The sequence below is a fragment of the Pelophylax lessonae genome (assembly GCF_965119305.1).
Source record: "Pelophylax lessonae genome assembly, chromosome: 13".
Classification (NCBI taxonomy): Eukaryota; Metazoa; Chordata; class Amphibia; order Anura; family Ranidae; genus Pelophylax; species Pelophylax lessonae.
In genome coordinates this window covers 154,457,048-154,480,045 of record NC_138780.1, presented here as the reverse complement: position 1 = coordinate 154,480,045, position 22,998 = coordinate 154,457,048, and the positions used below count along the sequence as shown (strand labels likewise).

The following is a 22,998-nucleotide window of genomic DNA, read 5'->3' as shown; positions in this document are numbered from 1 at the left end:
TTTCTCCCACTGACACCAATAATGGGGCACTATTTCTCCCACTGACACCAATAATGGAGCACTATTTCTCCCACTGACACCAATAATGGAGCACTATTTCTCCCACTAACACCAATAATGGGGCACTATTTCTCCCACTGACACCAATAATGGGGCACTATTTCTCCCACTGACACCAATAATGGAGCACTATTTCTCCCACTAACACCAATAATGGGGCACTATTTCTCCCACTGACACCAATAATGGGGCACTATTTCTCCCACTGACACCAATAATGGAGCACTATTTCTCCAACTGACACCAATAATGGGGCACTATTTCTCCCACTAACACCAATGATAGAGCATCATTCCTCGCACTGATTCCAATGTTGGGGCACTATTCCTCCCACTGATTCCAATGTTGGGCACTATTCCTCCCACTGATTCCAATGTTGGGCACTATTCCTCCCACTGATTCCAATGTTGGGCACTATTCCTCCCACTGATACCAACATTGGGTTACTATTCCTCCCACTGATACCAATGTTGGGGCACTATTCCTCCCACTGACACCAACATTGGGTTACTATTCCTCTTTGTAAATACAATGATGGGGCAATGTTTACTCCCACTGATGCTGGTACATTTTCTACTCCCACTGGCCACAGTCTGGCCCTCCTAAAGTCTGAAGGAAAGTAAACTGGCCCTTTGTTTACATAGATTGGAGATCCATGCTCTATGCAAACAGCTTTATATACATAAACCAGTAAACCATGCATGAGGCTGGGACACCTAGGAACAGTCAAGGCCACTAAATAATTTCAGATTGGTTCCTTACTGACAGAGTGCCCCTAACTACAACATAGTTCCCTAAAGCAAACAGACAGCACTTGTATTCTATATGGGGTCAGCCTTCATATAAGCTGAAGGTAGGACCACATACTGGTAAAGCCCATCTGGTGTCTCAAAGGCTGTCTCTTCTTTTGCCCTGGGCATTTGGGAACCTGCTTACAACCCTTGGTCGAGTTTGGTAATGTACCTAGCCGGACTTAACCTTTCTATCAACTCATCTACCCAGGGCATGAGATAAGCATCAAATTTGTATATTTTATTTAGGTTGCCATTCGACTTTGAAATGAGCAGGGTGGGACTTGGCCATTTACTGTTAGATCTATTGCCTCGTACACATGCATCGATAGTTGGCCGTGAATTTTCGGCCAACGTCCGATCGGCGGATTTTTGGCTTGTTAGTATGATGATTCCGACAACCGACTTTTCGGCCGAACAAAATCTGGTGTGCAGGCTATAAAATTTTTGTTGGCGTCAACAGAACGACCGATTTTCCGTCAGTCAGTACAGATTTCGGCAGACAAAAATCTGATGAGCAAGACTGGGCATGCTCAGAGAAGAAAAAACACACGGAAAGTAAACCAGCACATGACATCACTTCTGAAGTTGGTTTTTGTTGGCCGAGAAAATTTGTGTGCAGTCTAGAGCACATTTCAACCAACACAACAACACTGGACAAAAGACGGCCGATCGGTCGGCCGATAATGGTTGCGTGTGTACGAGGCATAACTGTGACCCCAAATGCTAAAATTGTATGTACCCCTTTGGAAATGTATTTTTATATTTATTTTAGATACTTATATAGCGCCATCTATTTACGCAGTGGTTGGAATTCGAACCAATGACTCTAGTGCTGCTAGGCGAAAGTGCTAACCATTAATGGCTTTTTTCTGAGCTCAAGGTACCTGATAATGTCCTAACGTCACTCTGAGGTGAGTCTCAGTCACAATGCCATAGTATGTTACATTAGTTCCGTCAGGTAAACAGACATAGTAGTTAGACCTGGAATTATCTCTTAAATTTGATGCAAGAACTCTCTCATGTGTAGGTAGCAGATGGGTTCTGGTATCCTAACCTTTGCTATAGCTTTCTCTGGTGATAGTTTAGAGTCATTGTCTTCTGAGAGAGCTTTTTTCCAGGGATTTTTTTAGGTTAAGATTGGGTTTTTTTACCTGGTTAAAGCCGACCATAGATGATTTGAATCTTGGCTGATTCAGCAGGAATCGTTCGAGATTGGAACCATCTATGGGCAGGCTGATTTTACCCAAGTTGATCTATCAATTGACTAGGGTACAAGCAGCATGTTGGATTTTTACATGCAATTAGCGCTAACGGCTTTAGCTAAATACACAATCCCATACCCACAGTTCATTCAGAGGAAGGCAAAAAACCCAGCAAAGCATGATCCAATTTTCACCAACATCGGAAAACAATCCTTCCTGAATTCCCAAGAGGCAATCAGAGGTTCCCTGGATCAACTTTACCTATAAATGTTAGTATCCAGTTATATTATGTACATTTAGGAAAGAATCCAGGTCTTTTTTAAAGCAATCTACTGAGCTGGACAGAACCAGCTCTTGAGGGAGTCTATTCCACATTTTCACAGCTCTTACTGTGAAGAAGCTTTTCCGTATTTGGAGATTAAATCTCTTTTCCTCCAGATGTAAAGAGTGCCCCCTTGTCCTCTGTGTTGACCCTAAAGTGAATAACTCAACACCAAGTTCACTATATGGACCACTTATGTATTTATACATGTTGATCATATCCCCCTTAATCTCTTCTTCTCAAGAGGGAATAAATAACAATAATACCAGCTTCAAGATGCATCCTGTATGGAGAAACTAGTCGCATGCATTGCTCAGGTGGGATTTTTGCCCATTCTTCCACACAAACAGTCTTCAAATCTGGTTCCGTGGGCCTTTTCAATGAACTCAGGTCTTTAGTTCTTTCCATAGATTTTCTATTGAATTCAAGTCAGGTGATTGGCTGGGCCATTCTAACAGCTTTATTTTCTTTCTTTGAAACCAATTGAGAGTTTCCTTGGCTTTTTGTTTGGGATGATTGTCTTGCTAAAATGTCCACCTTTGTTTTATCTTCATCGTCCTGGTAGATGGCAGCAGATTTTTATCAAGAATGTCTCGGTACATTTTTCCATTCACCCTTCCTTCAGTAACATAAAGTTTGCCAGTACTGTATGCTAAAAAATAGCTCCACATCATGAGGTTCCCACCTCCATACTTCACAGTTGGTATAGGGGTGTTTTTGGGGGTGATGTGCAGTGCCATTTGACCTTCAAACATGGTGTGCATAATAGCATCCAAAGAGTTACATTTTGGTCTCATCTGACCAGACTGTATTCTCCCAGTATTTCACAGGCTTTTCTGTGGGTCCTTTCCATCCGGGGGACTCTGTTTTGCTCAGCGGGGATCGATCCGCTGATCTCCGCTGAGCAGGCGGATGACAGCTCCGTCTCTGCTTACTTTGCTGAGACGGAGCTGTCAGATCCCGCTCTCCTCTATGGGAGATCAAATGCAAACGGACCGCCTGTCTGTTTTCATCTGATCCGGTTCTCCAGACGGATGGAAAATAGGGTTTCTATCCATCTGGATCTCACGGACCACATCAGGTCAGAGAGCGGCGGGTGGCAGCGGAGATGTCACCGCTGACATCCGCTTCTCCATAGAGGTACATGGAGCATCCAAACAGGTCCGCCTAAAAAGCTGACAGGCGGACCTGATCAGAAAGCTTGTGTGAAAGGGGCCTAAATGTTGTGCAGCAAACTTTAAACGAGCTTCAACATGCTTTTTCTTCAGCAATAGAGTCTTGCATGGTGAGCGTCCATACAGACCATGGTGGTTGAGTGCATTACTTATTGTTTTCTTTGAAACAATTGTACCTGCTAATTCCAGGTTTAAAACGCTCCACAAGTGGTCCTTGGCTCTTAGACAACTCTTCTGATAAATCTTTTCACTCCTCTGTCAGAAATCTTACGAGGAGCACTTGGTCATGGCCAGTTTATGGTGAAATGATGTTCTTTCCACTTCTGGATTATGGCCCCAACAGTGCTCACTGGAACATTCAAAAGTTTAGAAATCCTTCTGTAACCAATGCCATCAGTATATTTTGCAACAATAAGGTTGCTAAGGTCTTGAGAGAGCTTTTTGCTTTTACCCATCATAAGATGTTTCTTGTGGGACACCTTGGTAGTGAGACACCTTTTTATAGGCCATCAGTTGAGACTGAACCAGTTGATATTAATTTGCACTTACAACAGGCAGGATTGCTTTCTAATTACTAAAAGATTTCAGCTGGTGTTGTGGCTTACCATGCCTTTTTGCCCCTCACTTTTTTCCATACTGCATGTTCAATACGTTTTCCCTGTGTCATTCCATTTTATTACACAGCTTAATTTCTGAACCTGTTTATTTGGTTTCTTTTTATGTACAGTATGTATTCTCAGAAAACAACAAATGGCAAAATCTCACTAATGGTATCCAACACTTCTGGGTGTGTTCGATGCTTTATCCCCGTGTTGTACATTGTGGTTCCACTCACAGGCCACTACATCACTACAGTGACAAAAAATAATAAACACTATAATTTTGCCTTTAACCACTTTAAGATCGGAATGATTTACCCCCTTAATGACCAGGCCCTATTTTGCGATTCGGCACTGCGTTATTTTAACGGACAATTGCGCGGCCGTGCAACGCCGTACCCAAACAAAATTGATGTCCTTTTTTTTCCCACAAACAGAGCTTTCTTTTGGTGGTATTTGATCACCTGTGCGATTTTTGTAAACGAAAAAATAGCGACAATTTAAAAAAAAAAAAAAACAATATTTTTCACTTTCTGCTATATAACATTCCCCAAAAAAATGTAAAAATCTAAATTTTTTAACATTTTAGGCCAACTTGTTTTCTGCTACATATTTTTGGTAAAAACAATCGCAATAAGTGTATTTTGATTGGTTTGCGCAAAAGTTATCGCATCTACTAACTACGGGAAAGATTTATGTCATTTTTATTGTTTTGGTTTTTTTTTACTAGTAATGGTGCCGATCTGCGATTTTTAGCGGGACTGCAACATTGCCGCGGACAGATCGGACCCCTGACTGACATTTTTGACACTTTTGGGGGGACCAGTGGCATTACTACAGTGATCAGTGCTAAAAATATGCACTGTTACTGTAATAATGACACTGGCAGGGAAGGGGTTAACCCTATGGGTGATCAAGGGGTTAAATGTGAGCCTAGGGGAGTGATTCTAACTGTGGGGGGCGTGGCTTATGAAATGACCATAGAGACATGTGATCCTATACAGAAGGATCACATGGGCTCTATGATCATTCCAGGGAGAGTTTACAACAGCCGACCATTCTTCTCTCTCAGCGGGGAGCGATCGCGGGTGTCAGGCGGCAATCACAGCTACCTGACACCTGCATCAGCTTCCCCACTGACGAGCGGGGGCGGGAGCACGTCCCCTAGCCTCCTGCTTGCAACATCGGTTTGCGCAGGAGCGGCTGCGGCAGGCAGTCGTAAAGCGGTTGACAAAAGACATTGGCAGGGCTGACACCACTCATTATCTATTTTAGAATGACATCCAGCTCCTCACATCTGTATACATAGCTGAAGCACAACGATGCTGTGGAGAAAACTGAACGGCAAGTCGCATTCCGCCAAACAAGACCAATGTAATTCCACAGCCCCCCTACAACTGCATGCAACTACGGTGCAGTAATGCAGCATTTACAGGATTAAATCAGGCAATGACAAGGCAGCATTACACCTGCTCACCACCTGTCAAACATCCTCTAAAAAGTGATCTGATCGCTCTCTAGGGGGCACCATTGCATCTGAACATCTGAGCAAGCACTGGAGAGTACTGTACAAAGATTGTGCAATAAATCTGTATAGTGTATGGCTAGAAAAAAAAAAAAAAAGGTATGGCCAGAAAAAAAAAAAGAAAGAAGAAAGAAGTCAATTCACGCACCTTTTATTTTAAATCCTAAGAGGTTCTGCAGCAGGAAAACTGATGATCCTGGAAGAAGTGATCAGAACATAGGCCTGTTATCTAGCCAGTAACAACTTCCCCCCCCCCCCCCCTTTTCCCATTTAATCACAGAGAGCTCTCTGCTGGGTACTATCCATCAGAACAAGCCCTAAGGAGGATTGTACAACAATTGTACAATGATATTGTCTAGTGTAGTGCAGCATTTAAAGAGTTAAACCAGGCAGTGAAGAGGAAAAATAATCCTTGCTCACCACCTGTCAAGCAACCCCTTAAAAGCGATCTGAACACTGATCGCTCTCTAGGGGGCGCAATGCATCTGAATGAGCCCTAAAGAGGATCATACAAAGATTGTACAATGAGATTGTATAGTGTATGGCCAGGTTTAGGGCATGTGAATAAGGAGGTGAATCAAAACCTAGAATCCAGGAACCATGACCGGGCTCTCCATGTCCACCGGCGCCTGCCGATAGTCGGTAAACTACACAGAATGGGGATCTGCCTATGTAATTAAAGCCCCGTACACACGTACCGATCGTCGGCGAACGATCGGCCGTCTTTTGTCCCCGGGCTGTCGGTGTCTGTTGAAAAGTGCAAAGACAGCACAAGAATTTTGTCCGCCGACTACAGCCGACTGCAGAAGTGATGTCATGTGATGGTTAACTTTCCCTGTGTTTTTTCTTTTCTGAGCATGCCCAGTCTTGCAAATCTGCTGTCTGTCGACCGAATTCTGTACTGACTGGCGAACAATCGGCCGCTCTGGTGTCGGCATACAAAAATTTTAATGCTTGCATGACAGATTCTTGTCGGCAGAATGTGCGCTGACGGCTGTCGGAGGCATCATACTAACAAGCGTACAATCGGCAGATCGTTCGTCGGCCGACGCTTGTCTGCCGACGATCGGTACGTGTGTACGGGCCTTTAAGCACAGAGGAAGAGAGATCTTGTGATTTAGCTAAGCTGAAACACAGATCTCTCTTTTACCGGGTGGGTGCATCCACTCCCCCTACAGGTGGAAAGCAGAATGCAAAGCAGGCACTAGAATCCACCTCTTCCCCTAGTAAAAGCAGCACACTGTCTACACAAAAACACTGGCTAGGCACACATTTAACCCTTTCATCTCCCCTGATGCTAACCCTTTCCCAACCTGTGTCATTAGTACAGTGACAGTGCATATTTTTTTTAGCACTGATCACTGTATTCGTATTACTGGTCCCCAAAAAAGTGTAAATAGTGTCAGTTAGGTGTCCGATTTGTCCGCCGCAACGTCGCAGTTCCGCTATCCGATTCCTGCACCATTTCACAGTTTGCACTGCCATCTGCGAACAAATCTGGGGGCGTTATTAACTTTACATTGACAATCCCAGCGATTCGCAGATCTCAATGTGAACCACGGTGCGATTCTGGTGTGATGCGGGAATTGGCAGTGATTCGCAGGGTTTCCCGCATCGCACCAGTGTGAACCGGGACTAAATAAATCTAAAGGAAAATTGTATAAGACTACTAAACATATTCGGCCAGCCTAAGTCCCGGTTCACACTGCTGAGATGCGGGAAATTCTGTGAATCAGTGCCGGTTCCTGCATCGCACCAGAATCACATAGTGACCTGCACAGCAATATGGGGTGAATCACATGCGATCTCTGCCAACTTCGTTTTACATGTTATGTTGGTGTTTGTATATTCACACTGTTTGCAAGCTGCTATTTTAGGCGCTGTCATTTATTTTACTTTATTTTAATGTCTGCCATGGCACTAGTGTGAACCGTCACTAAAATCGCATCGTACAGACATCACATGTGATCTGCACAGCAATAAGGTAGGAATCACATTGGATCTCTGCCATTGCAGTAAAATGTGAATCGCCACTAAAATCTAAAATCGCATCGCACAGACATTACATGTGATCTGCACAGCATTGCGACGTGAATCACATGCGATCTCTGCCATCGCAGTAATGTGACCCGTCACTAAAATCGCATCGCACAGACATCACATGGTATCTGCACAGCAATGCGGTATGAATCACATGCGATCCCTGCCATCGCAGTAATGTGACCCGTCACTAAAATCGCATCGCACAGACATTACATGTGATCTGCACAGCAATGCGGTATGAATCACATGTGATCTCTGCCATTGCAGTAATGTGACCCGTCACTAAAATCGCATCGCACAGACATCACGTGTGATCTGCACAGCATTGCGGCATGAATCACATGCGATCTCTGCCATCGCAGTAATGTGAACTGTCACTAAGTGCAAAAAAATAAATAAAAGTCAGTTGGTGTAACTTTTTTAATCCCCAAGAAGTTGTGCAGCAGAGTGATGGTGGAAGATCTGATGAGAGCAGAGGACTGTCATCTGCCCAGTGTACCCCCCCTCCCCCCAGCAGAGGGGAAGCTGCCAGCCTGGCCCTGTCTGTGAGCATTGCCTTCTAACAAGAGCAGCCTGTTTATGTGAGAAGGGCACAGCTGCAGCAGCCGCCTCTCCCATTGGTCCTTCCCATTGCTGGCTGGGGAGGGAGGTGGGGGGAGCCAGCAGTAGCAGTATGTCCAGTGCCAGGCTCTGCATACAGACAGCACCGGGGAGATCAGACTGCACACAGCGAACCTGAGCCCGGATCACTAGGGTGGGGGGGATGGGGGGGAGAGCACTCAGCCCTGGAGCATTACAACTATTGTGTGCACAGCCTATCGCGAGAGTGTCCTCTTACCAACCTGCTCCAACAACACAGCGCTGCTAGGCTGCCACTAACACACAGCCAGGAGAGGAGAGGAGGGAGGTGACACCAGCCCAGCACACATCTGGGGAGCTCCATGAAGCCGCAGGATCCCTACAAACTCTGCCCTCCAGCACCAGGATCCCCTACATCAGCCTGTAAGTACCCCCCCCCCTCCTTCTCCTTATTACCCTTCTCCCCCAGCTCTGATCATCTCATTCCCCAAGGAGGGGGGCTCTCCTCTGGATCAGACAAGTTTCTGCTGTCCCCATCTGGACTGAGGCTAATCCATTACCCCTGGGGACACTCTGCACACAACAGGAGCATTTCTCATCTCTGCCTTCAAAGGGGACAACTTGGCTTGCAGGTTATTTTTATTTGTTTTTTGCAAAAAGCAGCAACTTTTTTTTTTTTATATAAATATTTTTTTTTTTTTTTTTTTTTTTTTAGAGGGCGAATCAGCCAGGCTTAGCCGTGGGAAAACGACAGCGATCCGGGCTGGGATTGGCAGCGACACGGTGAAGTCAGCCGGCGGGGGGGTGTTTGCGGATACAATGAGGTCTGTCTGCACTTCCTTAAACTCTCAGCAACCTGCTGCAGTTGGAAGAGACGGGGGAGGGAGGGGGGGACTGGCTGCTAAGGTCACAGACGCTTGGCACCCCCTGACCTCCACCTCTTGGGGGGGCACCGCACCAGCTTTACATCCCACCCCCCCGAGACGCTTTAGGAAACTCTTCTTGGTAGACAGTTGGCATCTTACTGCTTTTTATTTCTTTATTTATTTAGATTGGAACTCTGATCTGTCAAACGATTGGATGGGATTTCCAAGGGCACTTTAATGGCGAGTTCCCTAATTCGGACCCCCAGAGGAGAGTTTGTCATTGGAAAGTCAGTGAAACAGTCTCAGCACTAACATATGTAAAGAATGGCTCAGCAGTCAGAACTTTGCATCTGTTCGGTCAGCACACACACGGTACAATCTGATTGTACAATCTCCTTTATGGTGGCCGGGCAGGCACAATCTGATTGTACAATCTCCTTTATGGTGGCCGGGCAGGCACAATCTGATTGTACAATCTCCTTTATTGTGGCCGGGCAAGCACAATCTGATTGTACAATCTCCTTTATGGTGGCCGGGCAGGCTTCATTATTTAATTAGATCATACGCTCCCTTATGGTGGCCGGGCAGGCACAATCTGATTGTACAATCTCCTTTATGGTGGCCGGGCAGGCACAATCTGATTGTACAATCTCCGTTATGGTGGCCGGGCAGGCACAATCTGATTGTACAATCCCCAATATGGTGGCCGGGCAGGCACAATCTGATTGTACGATCTCCGTTATGGTGGCCGGGCAGGCTTCATTATTCAATTTGATCATACGCTCCCTTATGGTGGCCATACATGTTTAGACTTCATGATTCCATTCGACCTTATGGTGGCCATTCATGCTTCGAGTTTATTGTTAGACAGATGTGCCATTCCATTCGATCACACACTCCCTTATGGTGACAGATGTGCAATTTAATCACGTGCTCCCTTATGGTGGCCACGCACGCTTCGATTTTTTTTTTTGATCGAATTGGCAAACCATCAAATAGGAATACCTTCCCAATCAATAGACTTGCTTTTATTTATCGATTTGTGTCGCATCGGTCAACAGCATTTAGTTGCTTTGCTCATGAATTTGATCAGATTATAAGATTGCGTGGTGAAAACAGAGATGCGATCGATAACTCACGTTTTTATAATCCAACTATTGATCCACTTCCCTGTGTGTGGCATATCAATTGAATGGATTGTGCATGGATTAAACCGATCGGGGGAAAAAATCGATCGTTTAGTAGCGAAGTGTGTGGCCACCATTAGAGCAAAAGGAAGACCTACCTAAACTATCCAATCATATAAATCGATAGGAATAACTGATCTATCATCAATAACCCAATCGATAGCTATTCCTATTGATCGAGATTGATACAAAAAGAAATTGATTGGTTATGGAAGCCTGTATGGCCGGATCTACCATCAACTGTGCAGTGTGACTTGGCTGATCAGATACAGACCAATAGGATAGATTAGGGAGGTCCCCTTATTACATAGTTCTAAAGTTGATTGTATGGTCAGATTGTAACGTGTATGGTGATCCTTAGGGGTTTATTTACTCAAACTGGAGAGTGCAAAATCTGGGGCAGTTCTGCATGGAAGCCAATCAGCTTCCAGGTTTTATTGTCAAAATTGTGCCATCTGAAGGTATTGTTTGTAATAAACCCGAACATTAGGAAATTCACGATTGTATTAAACATTCCCAGCGATGAAGAAGTGTCCCTGGAAGTCCGTTTTCTAATTGCCATTTAGAGGGACGAATGTTTGTTTTTTACTCTCCGGTGACGCTCCCCTGCAGCTGCTTGGAAGAAGCGTTGGGCCGCACGTTCAGCTGACACAGAGGTTGCTAAGCGCACCTGTCCGTGTGTAGGAACTCGCTGAAGTTGGCCGCAGGACGAGTGTCCTTGCCTGGTCTGAGCGGCGGTGTAATCGATGGCTATAAATGGGGAAGTTGGGACTTTAAAAGGCAGCGAGCGGCGTGGTTGGCTGGTAGCTCAGATTTGCAGTAACATATGGCATTAAGAGGAGCACAGCTGGAGGTAGCGCTTCCATCCTAGTGAAGGCAGAGCAGCTGACTTTCCAGCTTGCTGTGTAATTAGCAGAGCCAGCTCTCTCTCTTTTCCCTGCCTCCTCCTCCTCCTCCTCCTCCTTCTTCTTCTTCTTCTTCACACTCTCACACTGACACAGGGACACACCGCCGCTCTTCTCTGTCTGCTTCAAGACCTGCTAACACCACCAAGCCATGGCAGCAAGGAAAGCCCGCTTACCCTAACACTCCCCAGGGCATACCCCCACAACTGCTACTGCTGCCAAGGGGTGGGGGAAGGGAAGGTAAGACCTGCCAAAAAAAAAAATTGAAGCTATCACTTTAAGGGCACTTTTTGTTTTTTTTTTTTTATTATTCTTTGACGCTCTCTTGTTGTAAAACTTTTCACTTTTTGAGCTTGATTATTACTTGGATTGCGTGAGATTGACATCTTGTAGCAACTGCTTAAACTCACACGTTACAATCTGATTGTACAGCCTTTTTGTAAGCTGCCTATGCACTATACAATCTGATTGTACAGCCTCATTTAATATGGCTACTCACTATTTAATCTGATTGTACAATCTCCTTTAAGCCAGCCATACACTATACAATCTGTACAATCGCCTGTTAGATCTACCAACAGCTGTATAATACAGGGGCAGGGAGATGGGATAGCAATTCATTGATTGGATTGTACAGATCTGACCTCCTATTACATTCTTCTGATTAATGTCAATGAGATTATACAATCAGGTTATAGTGTGTGTGTGTGTGTGTATGGCCACCCTTAGATCTGCCAGCAACTGCATGGGTCTATGTGATTGTATAGATTAGGTGGGTCTTCGTATTACGTAGATTTGGTAACTTTAATGATGATTGTACAAAGGTTGTAACGTGTTTGGTGAATTGATAAGACTGTAGAGGGCAGTAACTCATAGCAACCAGGTTTAAACAGTCTCTGGCGACAGTTAAAGGCTAGTTGCTATGGTTACCGACTCTTGGCTTGCTAAGGAAGTGTGTATGGGTATGTCTGCATATATACATGTAATATAAATAATGTTTGGGTATATATATATATAATTTTGCTTTGTTTTTGCTCTTGCTTGTGGTTTTATTTTTACTTTTTTATTGTTTTTAGTTTTTTTTTTTTTCTTGTGGTTGTGTTTTGTTATATAGTATATGCTATATTGTGTGTGTATGTATGTATGTGTGTGTGTATGTATGTGTGTGTGTGTGTGTGTGTATCTAATACAAATTTATTTTAATATATATATATATATATATTAATATTTTTTTTTTTTTCTTTTAATTTTTAGGGATTTTTTTTTTCTTCTTTTTTTTTTTTTTTTTTACTGTTGTTTTTTATAGCTTGTGTATGTGTGTGTGTATATCTAATATAAATTTATTATATATATATATATATATATATATATATATATATATATATATATATAATATATATAATATTTTTTTTTAATTATTATATATATATTTTTTTTCTTTTATTTATTTTTAGGGATTTTTTTTATTTTTCTTTATTTATGTGTTTTTTTTTTTTTTTTTTTTGTTTTGTTTTTTTTTTACTGTTGTGTTTTTTATAGCTTGCAACGTTTTTGTTGTAACGCCCAGAGCCTCCTAGTAGTAGTCCAAGTTGCAGTGAAGTTTCAGAGACCTGCCAAGCCTTTTTTCTGTTTTAAAAGGCAGCGGTTTCCATAACTACTGGGCGCCTCGATCGGCTGCACTGACCAGGAAGGGACAAAGCTTTGAAAACTGCCTTGTGGAAGCCATTGTTTATTTAAAATCTAGTTTTTCCTGTTCCTAGCAGGTGCAGCTAAATGAGAGGCTTGCCTGGAAAAAGGCAGCTCGCTGTAGAGAGAGAGGATTGTACGGTTGGACGTTGTGTGCTTGTCCTTTTTTTTTTTTATCTTTTCTTTTTTTTTTCTGTCTGTTGCCAGCCTAGCTCTGGCTATTGCAGCTGCTAAGAGGATTTGAGTTTACAGTAACGATCAAGTTTTTCCTGTTTCTGAACAGGTTATGAAGGAAGAATGGAGTTTCCAGACCATAGCCGACAGTTGCTGCAGTGTCTGAGTCAGCAACGTCACCAGGGCTTCCTGTGTGACTGTACTGTTTTAGTTGGGGAAGCGCAATTCCAAGCCCACAGAGCCGTCCTGGCCTCCTGCAGCATGTACTTCCATCTCTTCTACAGGGACCAGCTAGACAAAAGAGACATTGTCCATCTGAACAGTGACATTGTCACGGCCCCGGCCTTCAGCCTGCTGCTTCAATTCATGTACGAAGGCAAGCTGGAATTCGGCAGCCTCCCGGTGGAGGACGTGTTGGCTGCTGCCAGCTACCTTCACATGTATGACATTGTCAAAGTGTGCAAGGGCAAGCTTAAAGAGAAAGAACTAAAAAACGGAGAGGACGGGTCCGAGCTGGAGAAGGACGGGCTCTCGGACGCCGAGGAGCTGCGGGGACGGGGCGGTGAAAATAAAGAAAAGAACTTTGCGGCGGAGGAAGCCCTGCCCCGTTGGTCGCCTGATTCCATAAGTGTCAACTCTGCTCCCACCGAAGCTGTGTCGTGTAGGACAACAGCTGGAACAACAAAGGCCCATGTCACCAGTTCCCCTTGCCCTTTGTCCCAGAGGTCTGCTAACCATACACAGCCTCCGAGTGATGGGGATTGTGCTCTGGATTTGTCTTTCAAGCCCGTGTCTGGGAAAGACTCCTTCCACCCCTCCTACGTCTTTGGACAGCTGGCTTCCGACAGCCAGCAGCAGGGCACAGTGCCACTTGTTAAAGATGAACAAGACTTGCTGTCAGAACAGGAGGACAGTGAGGCAAAGAGTCCAAAGAGTCAGCACGTCGGGAACCCGGCCAAAAGCCTCATGACGGGGCTGGGACACATGTTTGCAGGAAATGGGAACTCGCACGTTCGGGAGGACGACTTGTACCACGACCGAGACGAAAGCGAAGACGACATGGATTCCTCAGACATTTCCAGCTCAGGTGTTCTGGTTTCCCCCGGCCAGATTTGCATCTGCCCCCTGTGCAGTAAAGTGTTCCCCAGCCCCCACATTCTTCAGCTCCACCTCAGCTCCCATTTTCGGGACCGTGATGGCTCCCGCATCAAGATGTCCCCCGATGGCTCTGTCCCCACCTGCACGATATGTGGAAAGACCTTCTCTTGTATGTACACATTAAAGAGACACGAACGCACGCACTCGGGGGAGAAGCCCTATACCTGTGGCCAGTGCGGCAAGAGCTTCCAATATTCGCACAACCTCAGCCGCCATGCGGTGGTGCACACGAGGGAAAAACCACACGCCTGTAAATGGTGTGAGAGACGGTTCACCCAGTCAGGTGACTTATATAGACACATTCGTAAGTTTCACTGTGGCCTAGTGAAGTCCTTGGTTGTCTAGTAATGAATGGGGGCTTATCCGGGAAGGCACAAAGCCATGGGCATAGTTCAGTAAGTCATAGCAACCAATCAGAAGTCGTCTTTTAGCGGACTTGTCTTCGGTATTGTCTGGTTGCGATGGGTTACTGGACGTTTCCCATCGTGTTGGCTTTTTACCTCTTCTTACTGCATAAGCCCACTAATGTTATTTTCCTTCAGCTGAACTCTGTAATAATCTCAATGGTACGGCATATCAAGCAGAAGCCCTCGCTTCCGCCGCAGCGTAACACGTGCGTTTGGGGGCTGATTATGATTTCCTGCAGGGGGGCTCAGCTGCTGGCATACTAAGCAATGAGAGGCTGATAGCGAGGGCAGGCATGCAGCGATTATCTGCAGATGACCGCCCCTGGACGCAAACCATTTGGAGGACGTGCGTCCAGGGCCGATCAGCCACAGGTAAGTGAAATTGTATGCAAATGGCTGTGACTGCTATCACCTCGCCCACAGCTGTTTTCAGAAACCCCGCAGGACGTTGTAATCCCCCCCTTTGGCCGTTCGCATGTAATCAGACATGTAGTGGTTACCTGTAGAGGATTGGCCCTGGACGCAGACAGTTTTGCATCTAGGGCCATTCATCCACAGGTAATTGCTACAAGTCTAAGTATATGCGAATGGCTGGGGCTGCTGTTTGCAGAAACCCCGATGAGTCTCCTACAGGAAATCCTAATCTGCCCCTAAACACACGTGAGAATGGGGCCCAAAACCCATCTTTTCTCTGTGATAAATGTAATAGTGTGTGACAATGGCAAAATACTCCAATATAAGTTGTATTTATCACCCGTTTTGTTCCACTGAGCTTGTACAGGCTTGCTTTAGGGGGGATGTAGATGCTAGTAACCCTATACATCAAAACCACAGTAACCCACCACAGCCAATCAGCAGACTTCTATCAACTGATTTATCTTCAGTAAACTGAAATCCTATTGGCTGCAATGGATGACTGTCTTCTGTGCCCCTTGTGCTGTCGTATTCAATAAGCCCCAGGAACATCCAGGGGCCGGTGTATCTATGTTTTCATCCAAGATGGACACACACTTAAGATTCGCACATTATTCAGTTTAAAAAATGGTGTGAATCTTGGGTGAAAAGCCCTATGTTAAGCAATGCAAATGGTATTTATAAGCACTAACCTGTATTGGCTTCATTGATGTGTTTAGAGCTCACCACACATGTTGTAATATGATTGTACAATCCCCTTCAGATCTACCAACAGCTATCTAGTGCAAGGGCCTGCCCGATTGGGTACAATTTGATTGGATGGATTGAGTTGGTCCTTTTATTGCATAGGTTTGGTAAAACTGAAGTTGATGGTAAAATTCCTGTACATCTACATTTACCAAATCTTTGTAATATGAGGAAAAGCTTAACAATCCAATTAATTTCTATCCAGCTGCACGGACCCTTATATTACATAGTTGTCAGATCTAAAGAAGATTGTATAGTGTATGGCCAGCCTAGGGCATACCATACATGTTACAGCCAGACTATACCTTCTATGTTTAATCCACTTTAGAGCTACAAGACCTATGTAGTATGAAGTCCTACAAGACCTATGTAGTACGAAGTCCTACAAGACCTATGTAGTACGAAGTCCTACAAGACCTATGTAGTATGAAGTCCTACAAGACCTATGTAGTATGAAGTCCTACAAGACCTATGTAGTATGAAGTCCTACAAGACCCATGTAGTATGAAGTCCTACAGGACCTCTGTAGTATGAAGTCCTACAAGACCTCTGTAGTATGAAGTCCTACAAGACCTATGTAGTATGAAGTCCTACAAGACCTATGTAGTATGAAGTCCTACAAGACCTATGTAGTATGAAGTCCTACAAGACCTATGTAGTATGAAGTCCTACAAGACCTATGTAGTATGAAGTCCTACAAGACCTATGTAGTATGAAGTCCTACAAGACCTATGTAGTATGAAGTCCTACCTAAACTATCCAGCCAGACAGGCCCTTGCATTATGTACATCTTGGTAGATCTAAAGGGGATTGTACAATTAAATTGTATAGTGTATGATCAACTTAAGGTGCACCAGACATGTCAACTGGGGTTTATTTACTAAAACTGGAGAGTGCAAAATCTGGTGCAGCTCTGCATAGAAACCAACCAGCTTCCAGGTTTTTTTATTTTTTATCAAAGCTGAATTGAACGAGCTGACATTAGAAGGTGATTGGTTTCTATGCAGAGCTGCACCAGATTTTGCACTCTTCAGTTTTAGTAAATAAACCTCACTCTGACTTTATAAACTACATCCAATCAACTTTAGATCTAACAGATCTCTGTAATATAAAGTCCTACCTAAACTATCCAATCAGGCAGTCCCTTGCATTATGTACATATTGGTAGATCTAAAGGGGATAGTGTATGGTCAGCTTAAGCCTTACCATACATGTTACACTCTGTCTATATAATCCACCTCCAATCAACTTTAGATCTACCAGACCTCTGTAATATAAAGTCCTACCTTTCTCTATTTCTTTAGGTGTGGAGGATTCCTGGCCTTTGGGTCCTCCTAACCCATACTTTAGGGTTATTCCTTATTACAGTTTAAAGTCCTACCTAAACCTGGGTTTCTGAACCCTAGGGTTCCTCCAGAGGTTGCTAGGGGTTCCTTGAGCAATGGGCAATTTCTGCCTCTCAGATAAGTCCCCAATGACACCATTGTTCCTTTTAGCTATCTGTAAGGGGCTAATTCTTCCCAATGATGACCAGAGTAAGGAGCATTCTTCCCACTGACTGTCACACTGATGTGTCATGAGTTGCAGATTTTGAATTTTTAGCAGGGGTTCCCCGAGACTTATTTCAAGGTTTCCTCCTGTGTTGAAAAGGTTGAGAAAGGATGGCCTTAACTATCCAATCAGGCAGGCCCTTGCACCACATACTTATTGTTAGATCTAAAGAAGATCGTACAATCAAATTGTAACGTGTGGTGAGCATTAGTCAGTTTACAGCAAACAAAGCAATGTGATTCGTTGCTGAGGGTTTTTGGCCATTGCAATTCGCTGCTTTAGCAGAACGCTGTCTGTCCAATCCTTCTATAGATAGTCGGTGAGCGGTGTCACACTGCCATGCTGCAGTTTGGTTGCAGTACAGTGTGCCTGCGGTTTTCATGTGGGTTACTCTGCAGTTTCCCATAGACTTCTATTAGATGGTGCGTTTTCTGAAAGGGCAGCGGAAGTCCTGCATGCTGCATCTTTGGTGCATTTTCAGAAAACGCCAAAAAACGCACAATCTAATGAAAGTATATAGGAAATTGTGCTGCACCCCCACTGCGACCAAAACCCCAGCATGGCATTTAGAAACCACCCCTAGGCTACGGCAGCACGGGGGCAGGGAGCAATCATTGAAACTTGTCCCATTTAGGGCAGCACTGGGGCAGGGAGCAATCATTGAAACATGTCCCATTTAATAGAGCGGGTCCTTCAAGAGCCTGTGCAAGCCTAGGAGGACAAGACTGGTAGTAAACACTGGGTATGAAGCAATGCTTTCCACTCTTTAACGTATTAATGTTGTATATTTAATATCCGTCTGTTCATATAAATGTTGCAGGTTACTGCAGATAAAAAAAGAAATTTTGGGGAAAAAAAGACCCGAAATGTGAATATATGAAAGTATCCTTCTTATGTACTGGAAACTTCTGTATAACCACAGAGCGGCTCCCAACTTTTTCAAGTTTTAAATATTCAAAATCCATTTATTTATTGGTTTATGCAAATGACATATATTGTGCAGCCTAACTTAAGAACTGGTTATGCCCAGCTTAAAAAAACATATGCCCTTTTATTTTTATAACTACCTACTCTAATAATGAGGCTGATTTACTAAGAGTTCAGAATATTCACGTAATAAATTGTGTGAAGATTTACTTCCATTATCCAATCCCTGTTTACTATTTTTTTTTAATCTGCGCAGCATTGGATAATTAAAGTGAATATTCACACAATTTATTGTATGAATCTTCTTAACTGCTTTAGTAAATTGGCTGCAATGTCTGAATATGACCAGATGTGGCCATAGCAAACTCAAACTCGTGCAGTGCAGGTTCTTCCCCACCCCTTGTCAGAATTATTATTATTTTTTTTTTTTTAAGATAGTGAATATTTGCCAACACAGGACAATTTCTGCATTCAATATTATGCTAATTTATCAAAACGAGGAAAAAAAAAACATAAGCAAAGGTGGAGCTGACGTCCAAAAGGGCTGGTCATGTTCCAGCCTTCGGAAACGCAAGAGCTCCACCTACCTTCGTGTTTTTTTTTTTTTTTTTGTTTTTGGTTTTTTTTTTTAAGATAGTGAATATTTGCCAACACAGGACAATTTCTGCGTTCAATATTATGCTAATTTATCAAAACGAGGAAAAAAAAAACATAAGCAAAGGTGGAGCTGACGTCCAAAAGGGCTGGTCATGTTCCAGCCTTCGGAAACGCAAGAGCTCCACCTACCTTCGTGTTTTTTTTTTTTTTTTGTTTTTGGTTTTTTTTTTTAAGATAGTGAATATTTGCCAACACAGGACAATTTCTGCGTTCAATATTATGCTAATTTATCAAAACGAGGAAAAAAAAAACATAAGCAAAGGTGGAGTTGACGTTCAAAAGGGCTGGTCATGTTCCAGCCTTTGGAAACGCAAGAGCTCCACCTATCTTTGCGTTTTTTGTTTTTTTTTTGCTTTACTTTGATAGCTTAGCCCCCACTGGGTAGTCTTATACATTACCAAGTCATTGGTACACCAAATAAAAAATCTAGGCAATATAGCTTTTCCTTAAATACAAAAAGTATAAACTTACTTAAAGCACTAAGCCACTGCAAAGCTCTGAAATGTCCACACCATTTTTGTTTTTCCAGAGTAGCGTCAATTTGCTAGGTTCTTATTCACAGCTGTATGTTAATCTGTCACCCAGCAGTATTTATGACATGGATTTATAATCCAGAAGGCAAAAAAAAAGAGAACTGCAAGCCAATTTACCCCCCCCCCTTTTTATTTTTTTTTACATAATTTATTTTATTTTAATTTTTTTAAAATTTTTTTTTTTTTTTTTTTTTTTTTTTTTTTTTTTTAGTTTAGACTAATCTTTCATTTGATCAGTGCTTGGTAAACACTTCAGTTCTTTCAGTGTATTGTCCGGAAAAGTATTTCTGTAATATTGCTCTGCGAAAAAAAAGGAACTGGCACTCAATTTTAATGCCTAATGCGATTGGTTAGCTAGGACTACTATTCCAATTCTATTTAGAACTTGTGTTAAAAAAAAAAAAAGTGAAATCAGTAAAATATACATATAGATACTACTGATTTGAAAGTATTGAACATTTGATAAATGTAAAATGACTATAGTCCAGTATTTAAAAATTCTGGTGTTATAAAAGTGGAAAATGTCATTTAATTGGCATGGCGTGACCTAAGCCTGGTGAAATGTTTTTACTCTTGGCTTTATTTAAGGGTAGCCAAGTGACAGTTATTTTTTTTCTGATCATCCGAAGCTGATGAAATGTTTAGTATTCTTAAAACATAAAACATTTAATTGCGACAATAAGATTCCCCCCCCCCCTTTTTTTTTTTTTTTATACAGTATAAAGTGTTGCCTGATAATCATTATCTTTTATAATCCACTCGAACAGTCGTACTGTCATTCTAGCCGCTCTGTTATGACAAAGCAATTACTGTATTTTCTGGCGTATAAGACTACTTTTGAACCTCAAAAAAATCTTCTTATACGCCGAGTATAATATCTCCAAGGTAACCTAAGTATAAGTATTATCGGTAGATGAAAATTAGGGGGGGTCGTCTTATACGCCGGAAAATACGGTATATTTAAAAACTTTAGGGTCTGGTGTACTCCCAAAATCCTGCAAATGGCCTTAAAATGTTAAGACATTAAAAGGAATATAGAAAAGTGCAATCATAAGCTATGGCAACCGGTCAGAAACTTGAATTAAGCTTTCAGTGTTCAGGAAAAGAGAGCCAAGCATCTGGTTGCTATGGTTTATAGCAAGTTGTGTTAAAGCTAATTTACTAACTCTTCTCTGTTGTCTAAAATGCTGAAGGAAGTCGGGAGTACACATTAAATGGGATATCATCTCATTCATAGGATGCACTATTTTTTTCCTTTTTTACCATTTTTTTTTTTTTTTTTATTTAAATACTGACATGAAAGTTGCTGAAATAAAAAGTTGGCTTTTTGTTTGGAGCTGTGAGGCCTTCCTGGCAGTTAACAGTTGACTATATATGCAACATGCATTATTACTGAAAGATAAAAAGTAGATGGACAACCTTAGTTGCAGAATTTAAAAAAATAAAAAAAAAAACATTTTCAAAATGCTTGTGTAATGTGAAACACATTTAAAAAGACAGTCCAATCTCTTTAACAGATTGCATTTTTATTTTTTTCTAAAGCTGTTACATTCATGTTGAAGGATCTATGATACTATATATCTTTTTTTTTTTTTTTTTTTTTTATCTATTATTTGTGTGAACATCAATGTTGGGTAGTCTGCACCAAGGTACAATAGTTGTATTTACTGTTTAGTTATATTTTGCTGTGATTGGAAATAGCACTGAAAAAAACTACTAAAATTAAGTTATTTTTTTTTTCTTCTTTTCCTGATTGTACTTGATATAGTATTTATTAGTTTTTATTTGAAGTGAAATGATTTATAATTATAGATTTTATTTTAGTGTTCTGTTTGATCCTTTTCAAGTCATGTGATCATCTATGACAAATTAGATGATTTTTTTTTTTTTTTTCTTTTTGCGCTAAACTATTTAATTTATGTAAACTTTAATAAAACATGGAATAAGTTATGTGTGAAAACACTGGTAAATGACAAGGACAATTTGCTTCCAATTGTCGGACAAATTTGGACATAGCTACAGAATTGGTAGGAATGGTAAATATTTTATTCTCGTGTGCCATGTCCATTTACCTTGTTAACGCTGTATTTCTGTTTGTTGGAAAGCAATGACACTTGCACTTATTGTTTTTTTTTTCCAAGTCAGTAACACTGATATTTTTGGTTGAAAAAAAAAAATAAACTTGCATACTTTATTATAGCATTTGTTTAATTTTTGTACACATTGCACAGTTGCAGTTTTTGGGTATGAAGAATCTTTAATTATTATTATTTTTTTTTAATCTGTATGTACCTGCAGAGCTGCTGTTGGGTTTTAACACTGGATGTGAGCTATAGTCACACCAATGCTGTGAAATCACTGAGAATTTTCAGTTTCTAATTCTTCTCGAGGTGACAAAATGTATATGTAAAAACACTAATTATTTCTGTAAAAAAAAAAAAATTTTATACTATAAAATATGTAGACAGACCTGTTGACTTGGAATATATTTTATAAGAAAATATTTTGCTGTTCCTGCAGAAAAAAAAAAAAAAAGATTCTGTTTTTTTTTTTTCGGTAGTTCTTTTTACCTTAGTTTGCGTGGAGTTTAATTTGTACAATTTTTTTCAGTGTGTGTAAAACTGACAATCGTGGATAGGATTGATGTCTTTATATTTTTTTTTTTTTTGTCAAAAAAATAAAGTTTAAGTCTGTTTAGAAATGGCATTTTGTCTATTGCATTTCTTTAGGCCTGTAGCATAAGACCATGGGGGTAGACTAAGGCTCCATTCACACCTGGGTGTTTTCAGCTCCAAAAACGCTCAAAAGAAACGCTTCCAAAACGCCCAACAAGTAAAACCCCATTCATTTAAATGGCCCCTGTTCACATCTGAGCGTTTTGCAAAACGCCTGTAGCTGAAAAAAGTACATGAGCTTCTTTTTGGGCTGATTACCAGCCTTTTTGATAGATGTCAATGAAAAACGCCTGAAAAAATCGCAGTAAAAATCGCGGTAAAATCGCGGTAAAAAACGCTACGCTCAAGTGTGAATGCAGCCTTACTAAAACTGGAGAGTGTAAAATCTGGTGCAGCTCTGCATGGTAGCCAATCAGCTTCAGCTTGTTTTGATAAAAAATAAATAGATAAATAAAAACCAGGAAGCTGATTGGTTTCTTTTGCAGAGCTGCACCAGATTTTTCACTCCCCATTTTAGTAAATCAACCCCTACGTGTTGCGTTAACTCAAAACTTTTCCGTGCTCTCGTTCAAATGGAGTGCGGCTTTGAAATCGTGCGACTTCACCTGAAATCGCTTGATTTCAAAACCGCATGTCAGTGCGACTTGGAAGACATCTGTTGCGACTTCATGCGCAGATGCCTATGCAAGTTGCACCCAAAAGTTGTGCAGGAACTACTTTTTCAAATCGGTGCGGCACTGCAAAGTCGGCGTCGCACCCATTTGAACTGATTGCTGGTAATAGGCTGTGACTTGTCATGCGATTTTGATCTG

At 42.0% G+C, this 22,998-nt stretch overlaps 1 protein-coding gene across 1 annotated transcript; it reads left to right on the top strand.

Annotated features, from left to right (window-relative positions):
* Nucleotides 1-8,514: 8,514 nt before the first annotated feature.
* ZBTB42 (zinc finger and BTB domain containing 42) lies at nt 8,515-14,984 on the top strand. The gene is made up of 2 exons (XM_082275955.1): nt 8,515-8,722; nt 13,227-14,984. The coding sequence occupies exons 1-2, from the start codon at nt 8,662-8,664 to the stop codon at nt 14,618-14,620; spliced, it is 1,455 nt and encodes a 484-aa protein (XP_082132081.1). The 5' UTR covers nt 8,515-8,661; the 3' UTR covers nt 14,621-14,984.
* The last annotated feature ends 8,014 nt before the right edge of the window (nt 14,985-22,998 follow it).